This window comes from Pempheris klunzingeri, chromosome 22, assembly GCF_042242105.1.
Source record: "Pempheris klunzingeri isolate RE-2024b chromosome 22, fPemKlu1.hap1, whole genome shotgun sequence".
NCBI classification, from domain to species: Eukaryota; Metazoa; Chordata; class Actinopteri; order Acropomatiformes; family Pempheridae; genus Pempheris; species Pempheris klunzingeri.
In genome coordinates this window covers 18,540,053-18,558,421 of record NC_092033.1, presented here as the reverse complement: position 1 = coordinate 18,558,421, position 18,369 = coordinate 18,540,053, and the positions used below count along the sequence as shown (strand labels likewise).

The 18,369-nt window shown below is 42.2% G+C and overlaps 1 protein-coding gene across 1 annotated transcript in view; it reads left to right on the top strand.

The window, feature by feature from the left end:
* chst11 (carbohydrate (chondroitin 4) sulfotransferase 11) overlaps positions 1–17,948 on the top strand; it is a 74,206-nt gene extending 56,258 nt beyond the window's left edge. Inside the window, exons 2-4 of the mRNA XM_070854138.1 lie at positions 862–947; positions 16,864–17,093; positions 17,324–17,948. Coding sequence (XP_070710239.1) covers positions 862–947; positions 16,864–17,093; positions 17,324–17,948 — 941 coding nt within the window. The remainder of the gene's footprint in view (positions 1–861; positions 948–16,863; positions 17,094–17,323) is intronic.
* The last annotated feature ends 421 nt before the right edge of the window (positions 17,949–18,369 follow it).

Genomic DNA, 18,369 nt, shown 5'->3' with positions numbered 1-18,369 from the left:
GTACTGACTCTCTTCTCTCACCGGCCAGCTATAATTGAATTTAGCCTGTTTGAAGCTGTCTCTGCCCCCGCTTCTGAAAGCCTGCTCCTTTAACTGATTGAATGTTCGGAGTTTGGCTGTGAACCAGGACTTGTCATTGTTGTAACTCACCGTGGTGCGTGATGTTAGACAGCAGTCTTTGCAGAAGCTGATGTATGAGGTCACAGCGTCTGTGGTAGCAGTCCTGAAAATGTCCCAATCAGTACAAACTAAACACGCCTGCAGACCCTCCACAGCATCACTGGTCCACCTCTTAGATGTTCTCACAACAGATTTGCAGAGCGTTCATTTCTGCCTGTATACAGGAAGCAGGTGGATCATGAAGCCATCAGTGTCCCAGTGCAGCACGCTGTTCACTGTGGTGTAACAGTGATCCTCTCTGGTCGGACATGTGATGAACTGCATTTTGGGAGTTCATGGCTAAGGTTACCCTTGTCTAAGTCCCCGAGGACAATAACTAAGGTGTCCGGGTTTGTCTGCTCCACACATAGTATCTGATGCTGCTCATGTGGGGATTCTTGAATCCTTAATGTTGAATTCCCAAAAGAGTTTGGTCTAGACCTATTCTTTATGGAAAGAGTCTTGAGATAACACTGTTATGAATTGGTGCTATATAAGTATAGTATAGATAGATAGATAGAACACATCTTCATATCTTATGAAGCAAGTTTAAGTTTTTCTGAGTCTATTCCTAAGTGAGAAAGGTCTCAACTTATCCCCCTCAACTAGTTTGTCTTCATTTTTACTCGATTTTGGTTAAGTTGGTTGGTTGGTTGGTTTGAAAGATCCACAGTTCTTACTGATGTCTCCTGTGTTTTGCAGTCATGCGGAGGAACCCCTTTGTGGTGGACAGCTGCTGCAGGAAAGGCTCCCGCAACGCCCTGCAGGAGCTCTACAACCCCACACAGGTAGGAGGCTAACATGGTTGAATAACCGCTCTCTCTTTTTGTATCTCTCTGTCTATCTCGCTTGACCCCTCATCTGTTCATATTTGTGCTCTCCTCCTCACCCAGCTGTCAATTGGGTCTGACCCAACAAGGCCCTCTGATGGGCTGATCCCAGCTGGCTTTGGTTTTACATTTTCTGTGTATGCCTGCCTGTGTGCAATCCTGCTCTTACTGTAGTTTTTTTTAGCTTCCCCGTTCCTTAACGTTGATTGTTACTCAGCCTCTACTGACCGTGACGTGTGTCAAACCCTGAATGTCAGCTTGGAAATGACAGCAATCAGAATGCCCCCCCCCCTCCTCCATACTGACTGCCCTATGAAACCGCCTGGGGACATTAGCATGATGGCTGTCCATCTTCCGTCCAGTGGTTGGGGAACTTTAAAGGCCTGAGGTGACAAAGCCATCTGCAGTCTTTCAGGAATAAGAGAAGACAACAAGGGAAAGATTATGACAGTCTATCAACTTACCTTTTATGGTCAGAGAGGAAAGATCAAACCTCTGACATCAAGAGTCTGGCATCGGCAGGTAGCATTCCTCATATGTCCCCATGAATAGCAGGACTATTACTGCGCTGTCACTGTGTGTTCCAAATAGCGAACCTCATTTCATTTAGCATTTCAGAATTTAGATATAAAGAGCCTCATGAGATGGCTGCCATCTGGGAACAGGACATCTGCTACAACTACATGATTGCCAGCATGAAATTAAAGCATCTTATGGGTTGTAGTTTTAAAGGCTCTTCTAATTTCTCGGGCAGTTTTCAGTGAGGAGACAGAGGGACGATGACAGAATGGGATAGACATGGTGACAAAGGTCTTAGCCTGCTGAGCTAGCAGGACATGCTGGGTTAATGCATGGTTACTATTAAAGCTGCACCAGGTAAGGTGTTACAAAAAAAATACACTCATATTAACAACTTTAAAAGTGTCCATCCTATCTAACCACAATTCTTAGCGAGTTTTGATTTACCTCAAAGAACTATATCAGTGGTTTCACACAATTAAGCCCATTGACTATTACTCTTGTGTGTTTTATGTGCATTACTGCAGACCAATAGGTTGATGTGTGGCTGCCAAAAAGCATTGCATTCATAAGCTTTATTAAAGGAAATAAAATTTTGAGGACAAAGAGTAAATGTTGAAAAAAAGGATGATGGTTACTGTATAAGTGTATGTGTACAATGCCTTTGTGATTACAGTTTTCTTTAATTCTTTTCTGATTGCATAAGTTTTTGTTTTCTAGAAAAATGAGACAATCCCAGTGTCTCTGTGCAGATTTAGCAGACTGATTCTCAATGCAGGGAGGCCACACACATATAGCTGCAGAAAACAATCAACAATTTGTATGCAAAAAACAGGATTGTGTATATATATACACTGAAACCAATGGATGCCCTGAAGGTGGGAAATCAATTCAACAACTTGATGCTCTAAAAAGGGATGGCAAGGATGACGTGCACAACGTGTAGTTTATGCATCATGTAAAACCATTACTCCCCAAAAAGGACATTTGGGAACACTGAGGAGAAACCCGTATATATATATGTTCTCCTGAAGCTGAAAAACAATACTGTCCTCAGGTGTGTGTGTAGAGTTTGAGCAGTGGTGGTGCAGTAGCTGAAGGGAAGAGAGAGACAGGAGGGCACTGCTGGAGGTGATGTTATCATAGTGACAGATTGGACAGTTTCTGTTCTTCTGTTTTCTCATCACTGTCCTCCTCACTATCTATCACTTACTGGCTTGCCTGCCTCTTTCATGTGCAGCTAGCACTGGCCCGTCTTGTCACTCCTCCAACCGTCCTTTATTCCCTCCGCTTAGCCTCGTCCGTCCTTTGCTGTCTCAAGCGCACTTTCCCTCTTTCTCATATTCTCTCAATTCATCTCTTTTTCTTTATCCACCATTTGTCACCATGCACCTTTGAGATGTGTTCGAGGGTCTTTAAGTGGTTTTCTGGACAGCTAAGATTAGATCAGGTGCACATGGACTTACCATAGGTACGTTTTCCATGAAGGCTTTTTCCACACGTTCTCACTCATGTGAAGTCCCATTGATATATTTCTGTGTGCACAGGGGCGTGTTACTGCAGCAAGAGTAAACTTTAGCAGGGTGCTTAGGGTCAGTGGTCAAGAGAAAGCTGTGTATGTGTGTGTGTTTGGGCTTTATTGAATTGTAGTCCTTCAGGGTGAGGACACTTCTTCACAGGTTGACTTTAGGTTACTGACTTGGGTTTAGGGTTGAGGCTAGAGCTAATCAGGTGAGCAGTGTGCAAGTTAAAGAAATGGATAGTTAAAACACTGGAGATTTGGGAAAGGGATTTTAACATCAGCATTTTCTAGAAAATATGAGTTATTATTATAACATGAACATGAATATATTAATTCGCACATACAGCAAACAAATAAACAGAACTAAAGTAAATAACCACAAATAAAGTGAATGATTTCTGTCGCTTTAACTTCATTTACACCCATGATTGTGCAACCTGTATCTTATTCTGACAAGGTGCAGTGCTTGTTAATGCAAAGTGTAAATGCCTCACACATGCATCACAGTTTATAATCAAAATACTACCTTATCAGAGGTGGTCTGACGCAGTGTAAAGGTTTGGCCACATTCATAGAAAAAAAAATTACCCAACACCTTGAAAGGTCATCTAATCCTGCAACCCATTTCTCGGCAAAGGAAAAATAAGCAGAGCACATATAGACCATCAGATTGAGTCTGCCAGCTCCATCTACCTAATTTGCATATGGAGATGTATTTGTTGGAAGCCAACAGGCATATTTTTAGAGCTTTGTGTCTAAAAATGCAGGTTACAAAACTAACACATAATGTGCTGCCTTCAAACTACTGTGTCTGACTAATGTGACTAATATGTTTGGTTCACTTTGCTGCTGCTTGCAACTGGCGACAGACCTCTTGGGAGCTAAGTCAGTGGCATGGGACACCCCTGGGCCCAAGGGTGTCCCACGCATAGAAAACTAGAACAGCAGCCAAACCAAAACCTTGGGCACATCTGTTTTTTCTTTTTCTTTATTAATTATCACAAAATGAAATAACACTTATCATTTTGTCAGTTAACCACATACTGTAGGAGCTGGTAGATGTATTTTCTCCAAAAAAAATCTGGTCAGTGCCATGACCTAACAATGATGAAACAAGCAGAGGTCATGTGTCAAAACTATGTTATTATGTTATTAGGGGAAAAAAACTCAATAAAAAAGCTAATCAGTGAGGTTGTAGTCAAGAAATAAGGTAATGATGTACAACAATTGTGGTTAGTCAAAGTCAAATCAGGAAATCTGGCTGTAAACTGTTAACAATGGACAGTGTGGGTGGTGTAATTTTACCATTTTCCACTCCAAAATGTCTGGCAACCTGGCGTAATATTTCCCATGTCTTTTCCTCACGTCTCGTGCTTATTTTTAGGGATGTTGCTGCATCTCAGCACCTACTTTGGTGAGTCGAAGGATATCACAATCTACAGAAAAGCTCTCAAGAGCTTCCAGGCTTCTGAGCTATGAAAATAAAACCCGAGTTGTAATAAACTTGTATGAAATAATGCTCTCTGGCACAGACCCCTGGGTGTCCTTGAACACATCAATGAGGTTAGCTTACAAAACAGTCCCTGCTTGCAATGTTAATGTAATTCTGACAAAGAGTAAAGAGACTTTATACTCTCTGTGATGGATTACGAATTTTAAGCAAGTGAACTGAAACTAATGGATGACCTACAGGTGGGAAATCAATAACTTAATGATCTGAAAAGGGTTGGAAATGATGAACATGTAGTTTATGCATGTTTATCATGTAAAACTATTTTTCTCCAAAAAGGACATTTGGGAGCATTGTGGGGGGAAACCTGAGTATACTGGAGCCGAAAAGTAAAACTGTCTTCAGCTTGGTTGTTGAATTTGAGGTTGTGTTTGAGCTCATGAAGATCATGATCTGCTCTCATTCTCAGATGCCACACTGAGGTGGATCAGATGTTGATCGTTTGTATTGATTTTTGCACTGACAAATACTGTTGTCCTCCTGAAAGTGACTCCAGTGAGAAAACTCTTACAGAAATTTTATTTTGGCAATGGCAAATGACCAATCAATCAATCAATCAATCAATCAATCAATCAATCAATCAATTTTATCTATTTATATTGCGCCGATCCATAAAAGCGTAGACGCTTTCCACAAAGAGCAGGTCTAGACCAAACTCTTTAATTAGAGAGAGACCCAACGATTCAGGAATTCAACATGAAGGATTCAAGAATCCCCACATGAGCAGCATCAGATGTTATATTAGGAAACAGTGGAGGAAGAACTCCCCTTTAACAGGAAGAAACCTGGAACAGAACCAGGCTCGGAGGGCGGGGCTTTCTGTCAGGGTCCATGTTGGGTGGAGGTTAGAGAGAGAGAGAGAGAGAGAGAGAGAGTTGCTGCTGCACAGTGTATGTGTGGTGTTTTCCTCCTATCTTAGGTCACCTCGCCCTGTCAGGAACTTGTTATGACTCCTCTTGTGAGACTTATTTTTCCCCCACAGCAGGTGGAGGTTGAACAGATAGAGAGAGAGAGAGAGAGAGAGAGCAACCAAACAAACAGCAACCAAAATACTAACAGCAACTATAGTACTGACAATAGGAATGTGACTAATAATTAGCACTATGGAAAAACATGACAATAGTTAATATATGAATGATAATAAAAGAACTGCTTCTAAGAACGGCCATGTTTATTTTTGTTTTTTTTTTTGTCTCAAGATCACAAGTTGATTATTTTGTTGTCTGGAGATAACAAACATTTTCATCTCACGATAATTAGACATTCAGCCTGTTAGGTGGTCATTTCCTGTTATTACTTATAATGTAATGTAAGTTATAAGTCCATTTTTACTAGTCCTATTTTGTTGCCCATAAGTTATTGTCTTCCTGCTCCTAATGCAGTATCCTTTACATAGATGTGCATCCTGCACGTGAACGTGTGACCAAAATAATAACAACCATTGGGAATACCATGTGTTCTCTCCTGTCCAACACAGACCCTGACAGAAAGCATTTGAACCTGGGTCTGTTTGAGGTTTCTTCCTGTTAAAGGGGAGTTCTTCCTCCACTGTGTCCTAATATAACATCTGATGCTGCTCATGTGAGGATTCTTGAATCCTTAATGTTGAATTCCTGAATCGTTGGGTCTCTCTCTAATTAAAGAGTTTGGTCTAGACCTGCTCTTGAGATAACGCTGTTATGAATTGGCGCTATATAAATAAAGATTGATTGATTGATTAATTGATTGATTGTCTGTTGAAATATGGCCTGCCATCATGACACCGTCCAGCTCAGCCTCAGTCCAGTCGCTGCTCACTGCTTTAATCGTCAAAGATGGATTCAAGTTAGCCATTACGATAGCACTGCAGCTCCACAAACCGGAACTGTGTATGCTGGTGACCCACCATATTCATCTGGTGCCCCTTTTTTTCACCCCTGGCCCTCAGACGGCCCAAGTCCACTTCTGTGAATGAAATACGTTTTCGTCAGTTGCATCCATGGTCTCATAGTCTCAGGGAAATTAACAAGTCAGTGGATTCAGAGGAATGCGTCTGCATGTGTCTGTGCCACAAGATAATACCTGTCTGGATTGTTTCACCAGCTGCACACATCCTGCTAAAACAACAATCTCTTCACTTAGTTGAGTGTGTGTGTGTGTGTGTGTGTCAGTATATAGTAGGTGTTGTGTTTTCTCACGCTTCCCCCCCCCGGCCTCCCCGGAATTGGCACCCTGGGCCAGATTATGCAGGAGCCAAGCGGCGGAGACTGGCACAGACTTGAAAGAAACGTCGCACCTTTCACCCAAAGCAAAGAAGCCAAAGCAGCTGTCTGAGTGTTGCTGTGCTGTAAAACCATCAGACCAGAGCGCAGCTATACGCTGTGGGTATGAGCTTAAGATGTGTGTGTGTGTGTGTGTGTGTGTGTGGGAAGCTGGATAAGTCATTCAAGGTTTAAAGACAAGGGGATTTAGAGGAGGAGGCTTTACTCTTTTTGTCTCTGTCCATCTCTGGAGGCAGCATATGAACAGGGCTGAAGAAAGGAAGGGAAAAGACAGACAAAGGGATTTAGAGGAGACGAGCGCTCTGTTTTCCGCTGTGAGAAGATAAACTGGGCAGTGAGAAGAGACAGCATAGTAGAAAAGCCCACAGAGAACATGGATAAATACGACTTTTCCTTTCCTTATGATCAAAAGGAAACTGTTTTATCATCTTGACATTACAAGCGTGTTTCCTTGAGATCATCAGACGATTACATTGTGGGACATGACACAATATCCACAGCTCAAATGGAACTGGGGCTCTTGTTGAATGTCGTCCTCAAGAAGGAAGCATATCTAAATTTTATATAAATTTAAAATTTTGTTCAAATTGATTTTCCACTGGATTTCATGTTCATACTTGCTTGGAATGTATTTCATTTCATTTTCATGCTTTCATGAGGTGAGCTGTTCACTGCAGCTCACAACACAGCAGTCTAGAAACATAGACAGCCTCTGGTGTAAGAAAGCAAAGTTAGTGAAAATGATTAAAAAATATGAATTAGCTTTTGATGAAGAAACTGTTTAAAATATCTATTTAAATAAACTTGTGTTATTTCTGTGTTCATCAAAACAGTTAATTTTTTCCCCGCCATGCAGCCATTGTCATGCTTGTCTGTCCTCTACTGCACGACAGTAGCATACCTAGAGATAGTGGACTGGGTGGGTCTCTCACATAACTGGGGAGCATGAGGAAAACCTAAATTGCAAAGTCTGAATTTAGCCTAGACAGCTCTCAGTTCTGTCCTATTAATAATATATAATAGAACCACATTAAGAGAACAGGGTTTGCATCCAAATGCTTTATACACACAGTCACATTGATTCATCCACCTCGATTGGGGCACCACCATGATAGACGAGATAAAAAAAAGCCAATTTAACTGATTAGATTAGAGGATTAGAGGACCACATCATTTATGCAACAGTAGCCGGCGTGTGTGCATGTTCTACTACTTGCGTGTGTGTGAGGTGTGTGAACATGTGATATGCAAAAGAAGGTAAGATGGAGGACTACAAAAAGGTGGGAGAACCAAATGGTGAGTCCCTACAAAATGGCCACCAGAACCCCCCCAGTGTGTAGGTCAGAGGCAGACAAAGGAAAGCTAAGGGCTGTTGTTAATAGCTTTGTCTCTCAGTCAAGGCCTGTTTGTAAAACTGAGTGTGTAGGATAAAGGTACCAGGTTAGAAGAGGATGGTTAGTCTGTAGACTCTGTGTCTGTGTGAGCAAACTAACATCAACTAAACTTTATGGCTGCACAGTAAACTACAACACATCACAATAATCAAACTCTATGATTAAAGCAAAACAAACCAACACATTAACAAGATTAAACCATTGTTTAGTCATGTATACAGTTATGCTGTGCTATATGTGCCCAGTTAGAGTTTGTTCCCAGTCCTCAGAAGGGAAGAAGAAGGTCCTTCAGTGTGCTGCTTTCTCAGCCTGTTGATGAACCAGGCTGGAAGAAGGTTCTGGTTCTTTATCACTCCTCTGTTCCTTGCTAGTTAGCAGGTCAGTGCTAAGAAACTGTTGGGCCCTACAAGTAATAACACAAGGTAAAACAGGAGTAACCTGATTGTAACTCCAGTTATATGAGTTCTTACTAATGTCACTTTATTAGGTCCACCCAGCCAAAGCTAATGCAGTAAAATACAACAGTCCTGCAATACGCCCCACATTCATAAAGCTCATAGTGTTTTGGAGAGGTGCTGATTTAACTGTATGATTTTGGAAGCTGTACTTTGTGCTGGTGTTGAACTGCATTGCACTATAATAACAGGATTTTTAGATCAGTGAAGGTAGGTCAAATAACAGGAACACCTCTCTGCATGATGCATATAGCTGCTGATATTATAATAGTTCAGGTCAAACAGGGTTGCCGAGGAATAAGATCCAAACCTACATCATTGCTTAGGTAGGAAGTATCAATCCAGCTTCAGTCATGTTCTGCATCGAGCATGAGGAAAACAACCATCATCAACCTCATCTTTTTCACAGACTAACTTTGAATTAACCGACATCACAGTGCACGACTGCTGCCCTGAAAATCCTAATTCTTTCTTGCTTCCTCTGTGAACTTTCCAGCTCACAGCCCACAGTTGCCGCGTGATAAGTGAAATCCTCCTTTTCACTTTTTTCCCCCTTTTTCCTCCTCCTACTTTTCTTTTTTGCTCCCTGAGGGGTAAAATATACCATGCAGAGAGAAAAAGTGCTCATGAAAGGAGAGAGAAACTTTGATGGCTCTTAGGGAAAGTCAGAGCAGTTTGTCATTATCTTGTCTGTGGTGCTATAATTATAACCCCTCTTTTCTCTTTGAGATATACTGGCACACACACACACACACACACACACACACACACGGCTTAACACATATCACTGGCTGCTGTGCAGTGTGCATTGAAACATTAGCATTAGCTTTTCTTCTACTGTCCTGGTTTTTTTTTGCAGCACCATTTGAATGTAATGGTTGAAAGTGAAGGAGTTGTAAATGTGCATCACAGGCAGGCTAACTTCCCCCTGGGAAGCAGTCTTGATTCTGAGCTCAGGTTTCAGGTTCAATGTTACCGTGGGACAGGGTCAGGCACACCCAGGTGTCGGATATCCTGGATTTACCCTGAGGTGTCCATAGACACACATAGAGTTCACTGACTTCAGTCTGTGTTTATTTGGTATGTGTCATTATGCGTAGATAGTTCAGCATCAGTAGCCAGCTGGGGGCCCATGTTCAAACCATTCGGTGCATTTTTTTGTTATCAAAGTTGCATTATGCAGCTGTGAGAGGAATGGTTTAAAAATAAAATTTTACAAGCAGGTGGTGAATTCAAGGACACACCAGAATGAGAGAGTTGCTATTTGGCTGCTGAAAGCAATCCATTCAGAGGCGACTTTGTGGGAAACCTGATCCAGGTGGTAAAAAAAAAAATCATACACCAAAGGGGAGTTTTCCAAGCAGCCCCTGCTCACAACTGCATCCCCACACAGTAATAAAGTAACGCTGCTCCGAGCTGCTCTCTGATCTTTGAATATGCCAAGAGCGAATATTAGTGGTCGTCAACTATATGGCATCAAGGCCCAGGGCTATAGTTTTCATTTCAGCAATGAGCAATAAGCATTTGAGGGGCTCTAAAAGTGTGGGCCATATTGTAACTTTCATTTCAAAAATCTGCCTCCTGTGAGTCCTAATACTTTATGGAAGTGCTACTGAATTTATATCGCTGGAGTACACCTTTAAATCGATTTCACTTCTGGGTTAGATTATACCCGTGTAGTTCTTTGACAGCAAGACTGAAGTAATTGATGGCCAATATCATTCTCTTATGTTTTCTCCTGTTCATTTTTACCATTTTCCCTCAGCAAAGAAAGCCAAGAGTCAGTGCTCTCTGCCAGAGTTATGTCCGTGTCATTGTGGAATAGTCTCAGTTAGACTATCACTAGGCACTAAAAATTCTCCATTAAAACCTCTGCTAGTGAAATTCTTACAGTCTGTTAACAGCTCCTTTAGGCGAGGGGGGGGTGCCTCTGGGTTTCACTGCAGCTTTTACACTCAACCATTCCTGAAGTGCCTCAAGTAAATTTATATTCATCGTGTGTTTGGCAGGCAATGCTGGAAGGGAATTTTTGGGGTTTATCTAATGATTACACTATGATAATTATCATGAACTGGTACTGAGGATTGAACACAAGCCCTCCGGCAAATAGCATCACATTACGTGTGTGTCTGTGTGTTTGTTTGGGCTCGGTAGAAAAGCCCAGTGCTTTTAGCCCCTGGCATACACACTGTGTCCATTCACTGCCTCCCTGCAGCGCCCTTACATAACAGGCATCAGCCTGAATCATTAGATTCACCGTTTTAAAGGTTCCTTTTTTTGCTGCTGTTTGAGAAGTTTGCTGTCTTGAGGTAAGCTTGTGGCGAGGTTGCTGGTTACAATGTCAGAGCCGCCACCTGCACTTTTGTCATCACTCATTTGTTGTCCTCCTGCGCAATGCCTGCAAAGTACACACACGTATACATTGTATTTTTTTCTTATATTTTCTATATTTGTATTTATTTCTATATTCTTATATCCCTCGGTTTTTTGTTTTTTTTTTGCACTACTTCTGTTACTGACACTTTCTTTCTACACTTTTTCCGTCTCTGGACTCTCTGCTGCTGTAACCAGTGAATTTCTCTGGTGTTGAATAAATAAATAAAGTCTCTCTTATCTCTTTTCTCAATCCAGGCAGCCTGTTGCACCAGCTGTGTAAATTCCAGTGTAGCTAGTGTCGAGATGAATGTTGAGCAGTAGGCTACCTACTTATGATGATGACTTACTTATGATGCCTTCGCTCAAAAAAGGGAAAATGCTGCTCACACTGCTTGCTTGTCTGAGACCGAAATGTCTACCTGTTAAAGGAAAATTCCACTATATTTCAGCCTGGCCTCTTCCCATGAATGTGGCTATACTGACTCTATGGGTCTCTACAAGGACTTGTTTATCCTACAGCTTGCTAAATAAATGCCTTTAATTCAGCGCCTGTCTCTGAGTCTGGACCAAATTAAACACAGTGAGCAGCCACATGTAACACTGCAAAGGGATCGAAATCTTAATGGCTCAGCTAACATCATCACTGTAATGTCAGGTCACAGTGGGTCCACCAAAATGCATAACCAGGTGCCACAGTTTGCTGGTGGTGGGGAAAATTGAAATATTTTTTTTTACCATATTGAGAGCTTATCCGGATCGGCTTCTCTCTTCTTCTAGTTGATGTTGGGGAGGTTATCAGGTGTTGATCTGTCAGGGCTGCTCAGTAGATGTCTGTGTGTCTGTGTAAATGTAATTTTCCAGGTGTGAATGTGTGGAGGAGCATGAATATGAAGCAGGAAATGCACTCCAGAAAGAGAGTGTGTGTTCCCGTTCATTTCCCTGGATAAATACAGTTAAAGAAACTTTTCCTTGGGTATTTTCCGTATCAAAGTGGGTGCGGGTGATCAGCGGCCGGTGTGTCACGCTGAGGGCATGGTCCCACTCTGCTGGTTCCACTTCCTGTTAATGAAATGTAAATAGAAAGTTAACGTGACGCAGGTCTGAGAGGATGAGCCCCCCTAAGAACCTGTCAGCATTGTCAAGGTTTTATCAAAGAGCCTTGTCTTGCTGCCTTTTACAGAGGCAGGTGAGGTGTTTCGCACTTGAAAATCAGGTGTGTGTGTGTGTGTGTGTGTGTGTGTGTGTGTTTGGTACAGTTGTGGTACACTGACAGCTTTATTCCTGTCTGCTCTATGAATGCCAGTCTGTAAGCAGAGAGGGTCAGAGAGACAGACTGCCTTTAGTGCTCGGTGTGTGTGTGTGTTTGTGTGAGAAAGAGAGGTGCTTTGATGAAACCTATTGAACTTTGTTTAGGTGACTTCACAGCTAGCAATGAGAGAGAGATTCTGATGCACAAACAGAAGAGAGGGCAAGCAGATGGTTGAGGCTTCAGGAGAGAAAATGGAGGAGTAGCAGAAAAAAGCACTCCTTCAACATTAGACTTAAATGAGGAGAATTTCTGCTGTAGCACTTCGCTTCCACCTTTGTCACTTTGGACATTAGGGGCATAGATTCACAGATTCTCCTGGACAGCGATGTTTGTCCATGCTGTCTGTTTCCAGACACATCACATCTTCCAGAGAGAGAGAGAGGAGTGTAAATACTCGAAAAAGGAGCACTGAATAGCCTTAAAGAATATAAACAGCGCTACACACTTGAAGTAATATCTAAATAGCAGTATTGGCTGCTGCAGTGTTAAAACTGCAGAGGGAAGAAGCTTTTTCACTTCTCAGGAAAAGATGTTTCAGGCATCTTCTCTAAACAAAGTGCTCCGACGCTCTGCACAATCCCTGGGCTACAAATAACGATGCATGAGCATCGAACAACGTTTTTTTTCAAACAGTATTGAAAACACATTTCTCAAGTTCTGAGGAATACACGATCAGCAGAAAGCTGTTTCCTTAAGTATGGTAATTCAGCATGGGAAGGTAGCACCCTGAAGCTATAGCTCAACATGATTTTCAGATTTCAACAGATTTGATATTGTGAATTCACCATGGCCAGTTTAACTTGTTAGTGATCCCCTACGGCCACATCTCACCTCTCAGTGTTCTAGAGGTAGTAACATTAAGAGATTTGCATCTCTGCACCACCATAAAAATTGTTTGCAATTAAAAAGGTCTGGACAGAATATAATTTGGGATGATTTACAAATGTACAAAAAATGCTTCATTTGTAAATAGTAAACTGACTATGCTTCTATAGCACCTTTCTAGTCTTTCGGTTATCAAAACTCTGCAACACGAGATTCACATGCACCCGTTCACACACAACCTGTTCATCAGTTGAAAGCTAACCACTCACCCAAAAGAAACTCAATCTGTCTTTGGTTTACGAATGAAGCTGCATTCCGGTTGACCTTAGCCCTGCATTATTTGCCGTTATTTGAACAAAGCCCCATGGGGCAGCTGGGATACCAACGCGGACGATTCCTGCGAAACAGTGCAGGGTCATCCTAAAAAAAGCTGAAACTGGCTCAACTTTTGCAGCATTGCAACATCGTCTAACAAGGTGCTGCAGTGAACGCATGCATTACTTTTTTATGCCACATGATTCTGAAATAGAAACTCTGTCCAAAAGCAATTGGATTGCTAAACTAGCTAAACTAGTAGTTACAAAGGTTTGCTGTAAATGTATCTTTTGGCGAAAAGCAGGATATAGAAGGAAACTCTTCAGCGTACAGGAGTCATACTAGGGATGTGCATCTTCATTATTAAGGATCACCAAAGTCACCAGGACAGTGTTCCATCAGTCCCTCCTTCGTTAATCTCCTCCTAGCTTTCCTCTTCCTTTATTTCTTCTTCTTTGCAACCATTTGGAAGATCAGGAGGAAGTTCATTCATTTGCATCTACAAGACTGTGTGCCGATCCTCAGATCATATTTCAAACTCATAACTTTAATAAGATCAGCTTTAAATGCAAGCCAAAGGCTGTCCCCTCTGTATTTTCTCACAGTTTTGATTGGTTTGTCAGAGTTAGCCCGAGTGAATGGATACATTTATTAACAGAGTGCAATACCCACACAACCACCATCACATCACATTCATACACAAATTAATATATATGTCGTATCAGTATGCTGTAATGCTAAGTAGTTCATCATATAGCACAGCTGCAGGGAAACTGCAGAGCTGAAGGTTTGATGCCCTTCTGAGACCTTGACCAACTGGCTGAGATCAAACTAAATGGGCCGTATCATGTGAAGCTGATAACTACCTTTATAGCTGTAGTTTAATGAGTTCTAGGTCCTACCCGGTGCTGACCCACTAGTTCCTGTTCACAAGGGATTGGGGTAATGTGCAAACAAATATGCAAGTAATGGTATCTGCTCTCCCATGGGAATGGCTTGACATGGCCAGAGGTCAGCGATCTCCATCACAGCTTTCTCTCACACTGTATTGACGTATCGCTTCTACCATCTCCTCCCCATCCGCTTTCCCTCTCATCCTCGCCCTTTCATGGAACTTGCACAAAAGACTCAACTGAGCTGCTTGAAGAGGAGATAAAATGGTAGAAAGTAATCCTTTGGAAGGAAGAGAGATAAAGAGAGGAACGCTGAGGCAGAGCAGGAGATGACAAGATTTCCTCCCTTGTCTCTTTTTCCCATGTTAATTACGGCATTTGTCCTCCTCTGGAATGACATCACATGTTGGCTGTAATATTTGTGTGAATCATAGCTTGATGTCTCTGAGCAGATAAAAAAAAAAGATTTTCATCAACAAAGAGCTGCTATTCGCTCTGTGCTGTCGCCTTAGTGAGCTTTGATGTGTAACCATGAAAAGGAGGAGCAGAGAGCATACAAAGAGAGAAGAAGTGGGAGGGGTGCAAAATGAGGCAGATTTTTTTTTAGTAGAGATGTTCATAATGCATCATGCCTTGTTAACTTATGCTGAAGTCAAAATGCTTTAAAGGGCTGTTTGATATGACTGAAATGCAAACAAGGTTTGAGAAAAGCCATAAAGAGTGTAACAGGTTAAAGCCGAGGTACCAACCCGGAGATGGAAGTCAGTGTTTGCATAAATTCTTTAAAGAATCTGATGAAGTTCTAAAGTAAATGTGAACTTCATTTTTCCATTAACAATGGAACATTTTTTAAATATTTTTTATCTTGTGGAAACAGGATATTAAATTGTCCTCCTAAGATATAATTTTGTGGAAATAAAAGGTTATATTTTAGGTACAATCTTGTGTGAACATCAACCAAATGTTGTGTGCACAGGTTCATATCTTGTGCGAACGACTGAGCAAACAATTCATTTTTCGTGACAATAAGATTCATATGTTGTGCGCAGACCCACCTGCTGTGGACACATGTTGCTGTGTTGTGGATGTGCACAAAGTGTTTTTTGAAAGCAATGCCCATATGCTGTGCACATGGTTATTATCTAGTGGGAATAATTTAAGAATTATACCATCTTTTGGCCTGTATCCCCACAAGGACATCCGATGGAGCTTATTGAGAAAGAAACAGATTGCGAAACTACTGCGGCCATCTTTCAAAAATAGCTCTGATTTCAAGGTGATGTGCTTGACCATTGCCTTTGTGACTTCTTCATGACTGCTTCTTTGTGCTGTCGTCAGATAAGATGGTGTAAAAGATCGGTTTCATCCCATGGTTTTGTTGCATACTGTGCACATGATGAATTGCCCACTTGGAGACATCGTAGATGATTGATCGATTTCAAAGAGAAATACATACAAACCTCTTTTGTGAAGCTGTCTTCGTGTACAGCTCTTGTTGGTGGTTATTTCAGCACTTCATGTCAGCAGCTCTCCCTCCCAGCCCTGGCCAATGAACCACTGAAAGGCCATACTTGTTGTGAATGGGATGGAGTGGTAAAGATGCAGGCCACAGCACAATCAATTTAGATTCCACAAGGAAACCGGGGAACTGCCCTGTAGGGGAATTCAGACCCAAAGGAAAAATAATCAAGAGGCACATGAAAACATTCCTGCACTCCAGAGGAGCCCTCAGGCTTCTCTCCCCCTCACTCTTTTAATTCCTCCCCAGCCCTGTCGTTTCCCTCCTGCCATGGCCCACTTCATCACAGGCATCATGGTGAATTTGAAATACGCCTCAGATGAATGATTGCTAACTGGATCTGTGCATATTGAACACTCAATATCTGTAATATCCTCCAATATCATTATTTTCCCCCATACCCTCTATCATAGTCTGTGGAGTGACTCAGATAGCAGAAAAAGATAGAGTCAATAAAGAGATGAGTATGATAATAAAGGCTGAGATTATTAACACTCTCTCTATCTGTCTGTCTATCTCTTTTCATCTGTCTCCCTCTTTATGCTTTGGTACACTTTAATTCATTTCAGAGTGCCTTATTGGCATGGTAAGTATTCCCTCCCATTGCCAAGGAAATTATATAGTAACACATATGGAGATATGGAGGTGTAAAGACAACAAAAGATTATAGAGACGTGGAGTTGTTTGGTCACAAACAATGTGTTAATAAACAGCAACCTAGCTAGAAAAAGATAGACCTGAAATAGTGAAGAAATATATTTTCCATGTGGGGAGATCTAAGATGTTTTCTGATACATTCAAATAATGTATTGGCTTTATTTTGCATAATACTGTGGCAATTATTTCTACTGTTTCAAACATTTAAAACACATGAAATGATACTAGTATAATAGTATAATAGTCACCTCCTGAAAGCCCTTTATGTAAGTTTCATAACCATGTCTCTTTTTCTTCTCATTTATCTTTCCCTGATCAGCCGGAGTTATCCGGCGCAGCTGTCCTCCATCAGGCCAGGAGGGATCAGGTAGTGGATGCCTGTCGAGTCTACAGTGCATCCAGCCGTAAGCGCAGAGTCCTGACGCCTGGAGACCTCAAGCACCTTGTGGTGGATGAGGACCATGAGCTCATCTACTGCTATGTCCCCAAAGTGGCCTGCACCAACTGGAAACGTGTCATGATGGTGCTCACAGGCCGAGGCAAATACAGGTGAGTCTAGTGCCTTCCAAACAATAGATTTAAAAAAGGGATTTAATGGCCCGCAGTGCTCTCTAATCCCATTCAACATCTATTGACAAACAGGAGGAAAAACGCAGTGATGATGTAGTTGCATCATGTGTCATGTTACATGCATGCTGCAGTAGGAGTTTGTGATGATACAGGGGTGTGAATGTGTAAGGTTTGTTTTTGCTCACTGTCCTTGTGTCCCTCGTCCACAGTGACCCGATGGAAATCCCTTCCAATGAAGCCCATGTTCCCTCCAACCTGAAGACGCTGAACCAGTACAGTATCCCGGAGATCAACCATCGCCTCAAGAACTACCTCAAGTTCCTCTTTGTTCGCGAGCCCTTCGAGAGGCTGGTCTCTGCATACCGTAACAAGTTCACCCTCAAGTACAACTCGTCCTTCCACAAGCGCTTCGGCACCCGGATCATCCGACGCTACCGAAAGAACGCCACGCAGGACGCTCTGCTCAACGGTGCTGATGTCAAATTTAAAGAATTCACAGAGTATCTGGTGGATCCAGCCACGCAGCGCGATGGTCCACTCAACGAGCACTGGCAGACCGTCTACCAGCTTTGTCACCCATGTCACATCCACTATGACCTGGTGGGCAAGTATGAGACGCTGGAAGACGATGCAAATTACGTGTTACGGCTAGTGGGTGTCGGTGACTCTTTGCGCTTCCCAAGCTATGCCAAGTCCACTCGTACCACAGATGCCATGACGGCCCAGTTCTTCAGCAATATCAGCACTCAGCAGCAGATTCAACTCTACCAGCTTTACAAGTTGGACTTCCTCATGTTCAACTACTCCACACCCGGCTACCTCCGGCTGGACTGAAGGAGGACAGAGCTGGAACTCTGAGAATGGCTGCTTTGTTTCAGGAGAGGCAACAAAATGAGGGAAGGGTGGAATTTTTTTGGGAGCAAACTTGATTTAAAAAACTGTTGACGTACCTTGCAGGTGAGGGGTCTGAATTTGACATACAAACAGATGCTGAAAGAAAGAAAGGGTATGTTGTGCTTCTCGCAGCATAAGTGAGAGTATGTCCAATCAACTCTGGGCGATACAGAGAGCACTGATTGGATGAGAATATGGGCAAAAAGAACCAAACGCATGTAAAGACTATAATGTGTGGGTGAAGCAGGTCTTCAAGGTGTTTTAAAAGGGGAACTTATCCTCAGAGGACAGACTTGAAGAGGGATTCTTGTGATGATGTTCCCCCTATGTTTAGACAAACTGCTGACAAATTAGGCTGCTT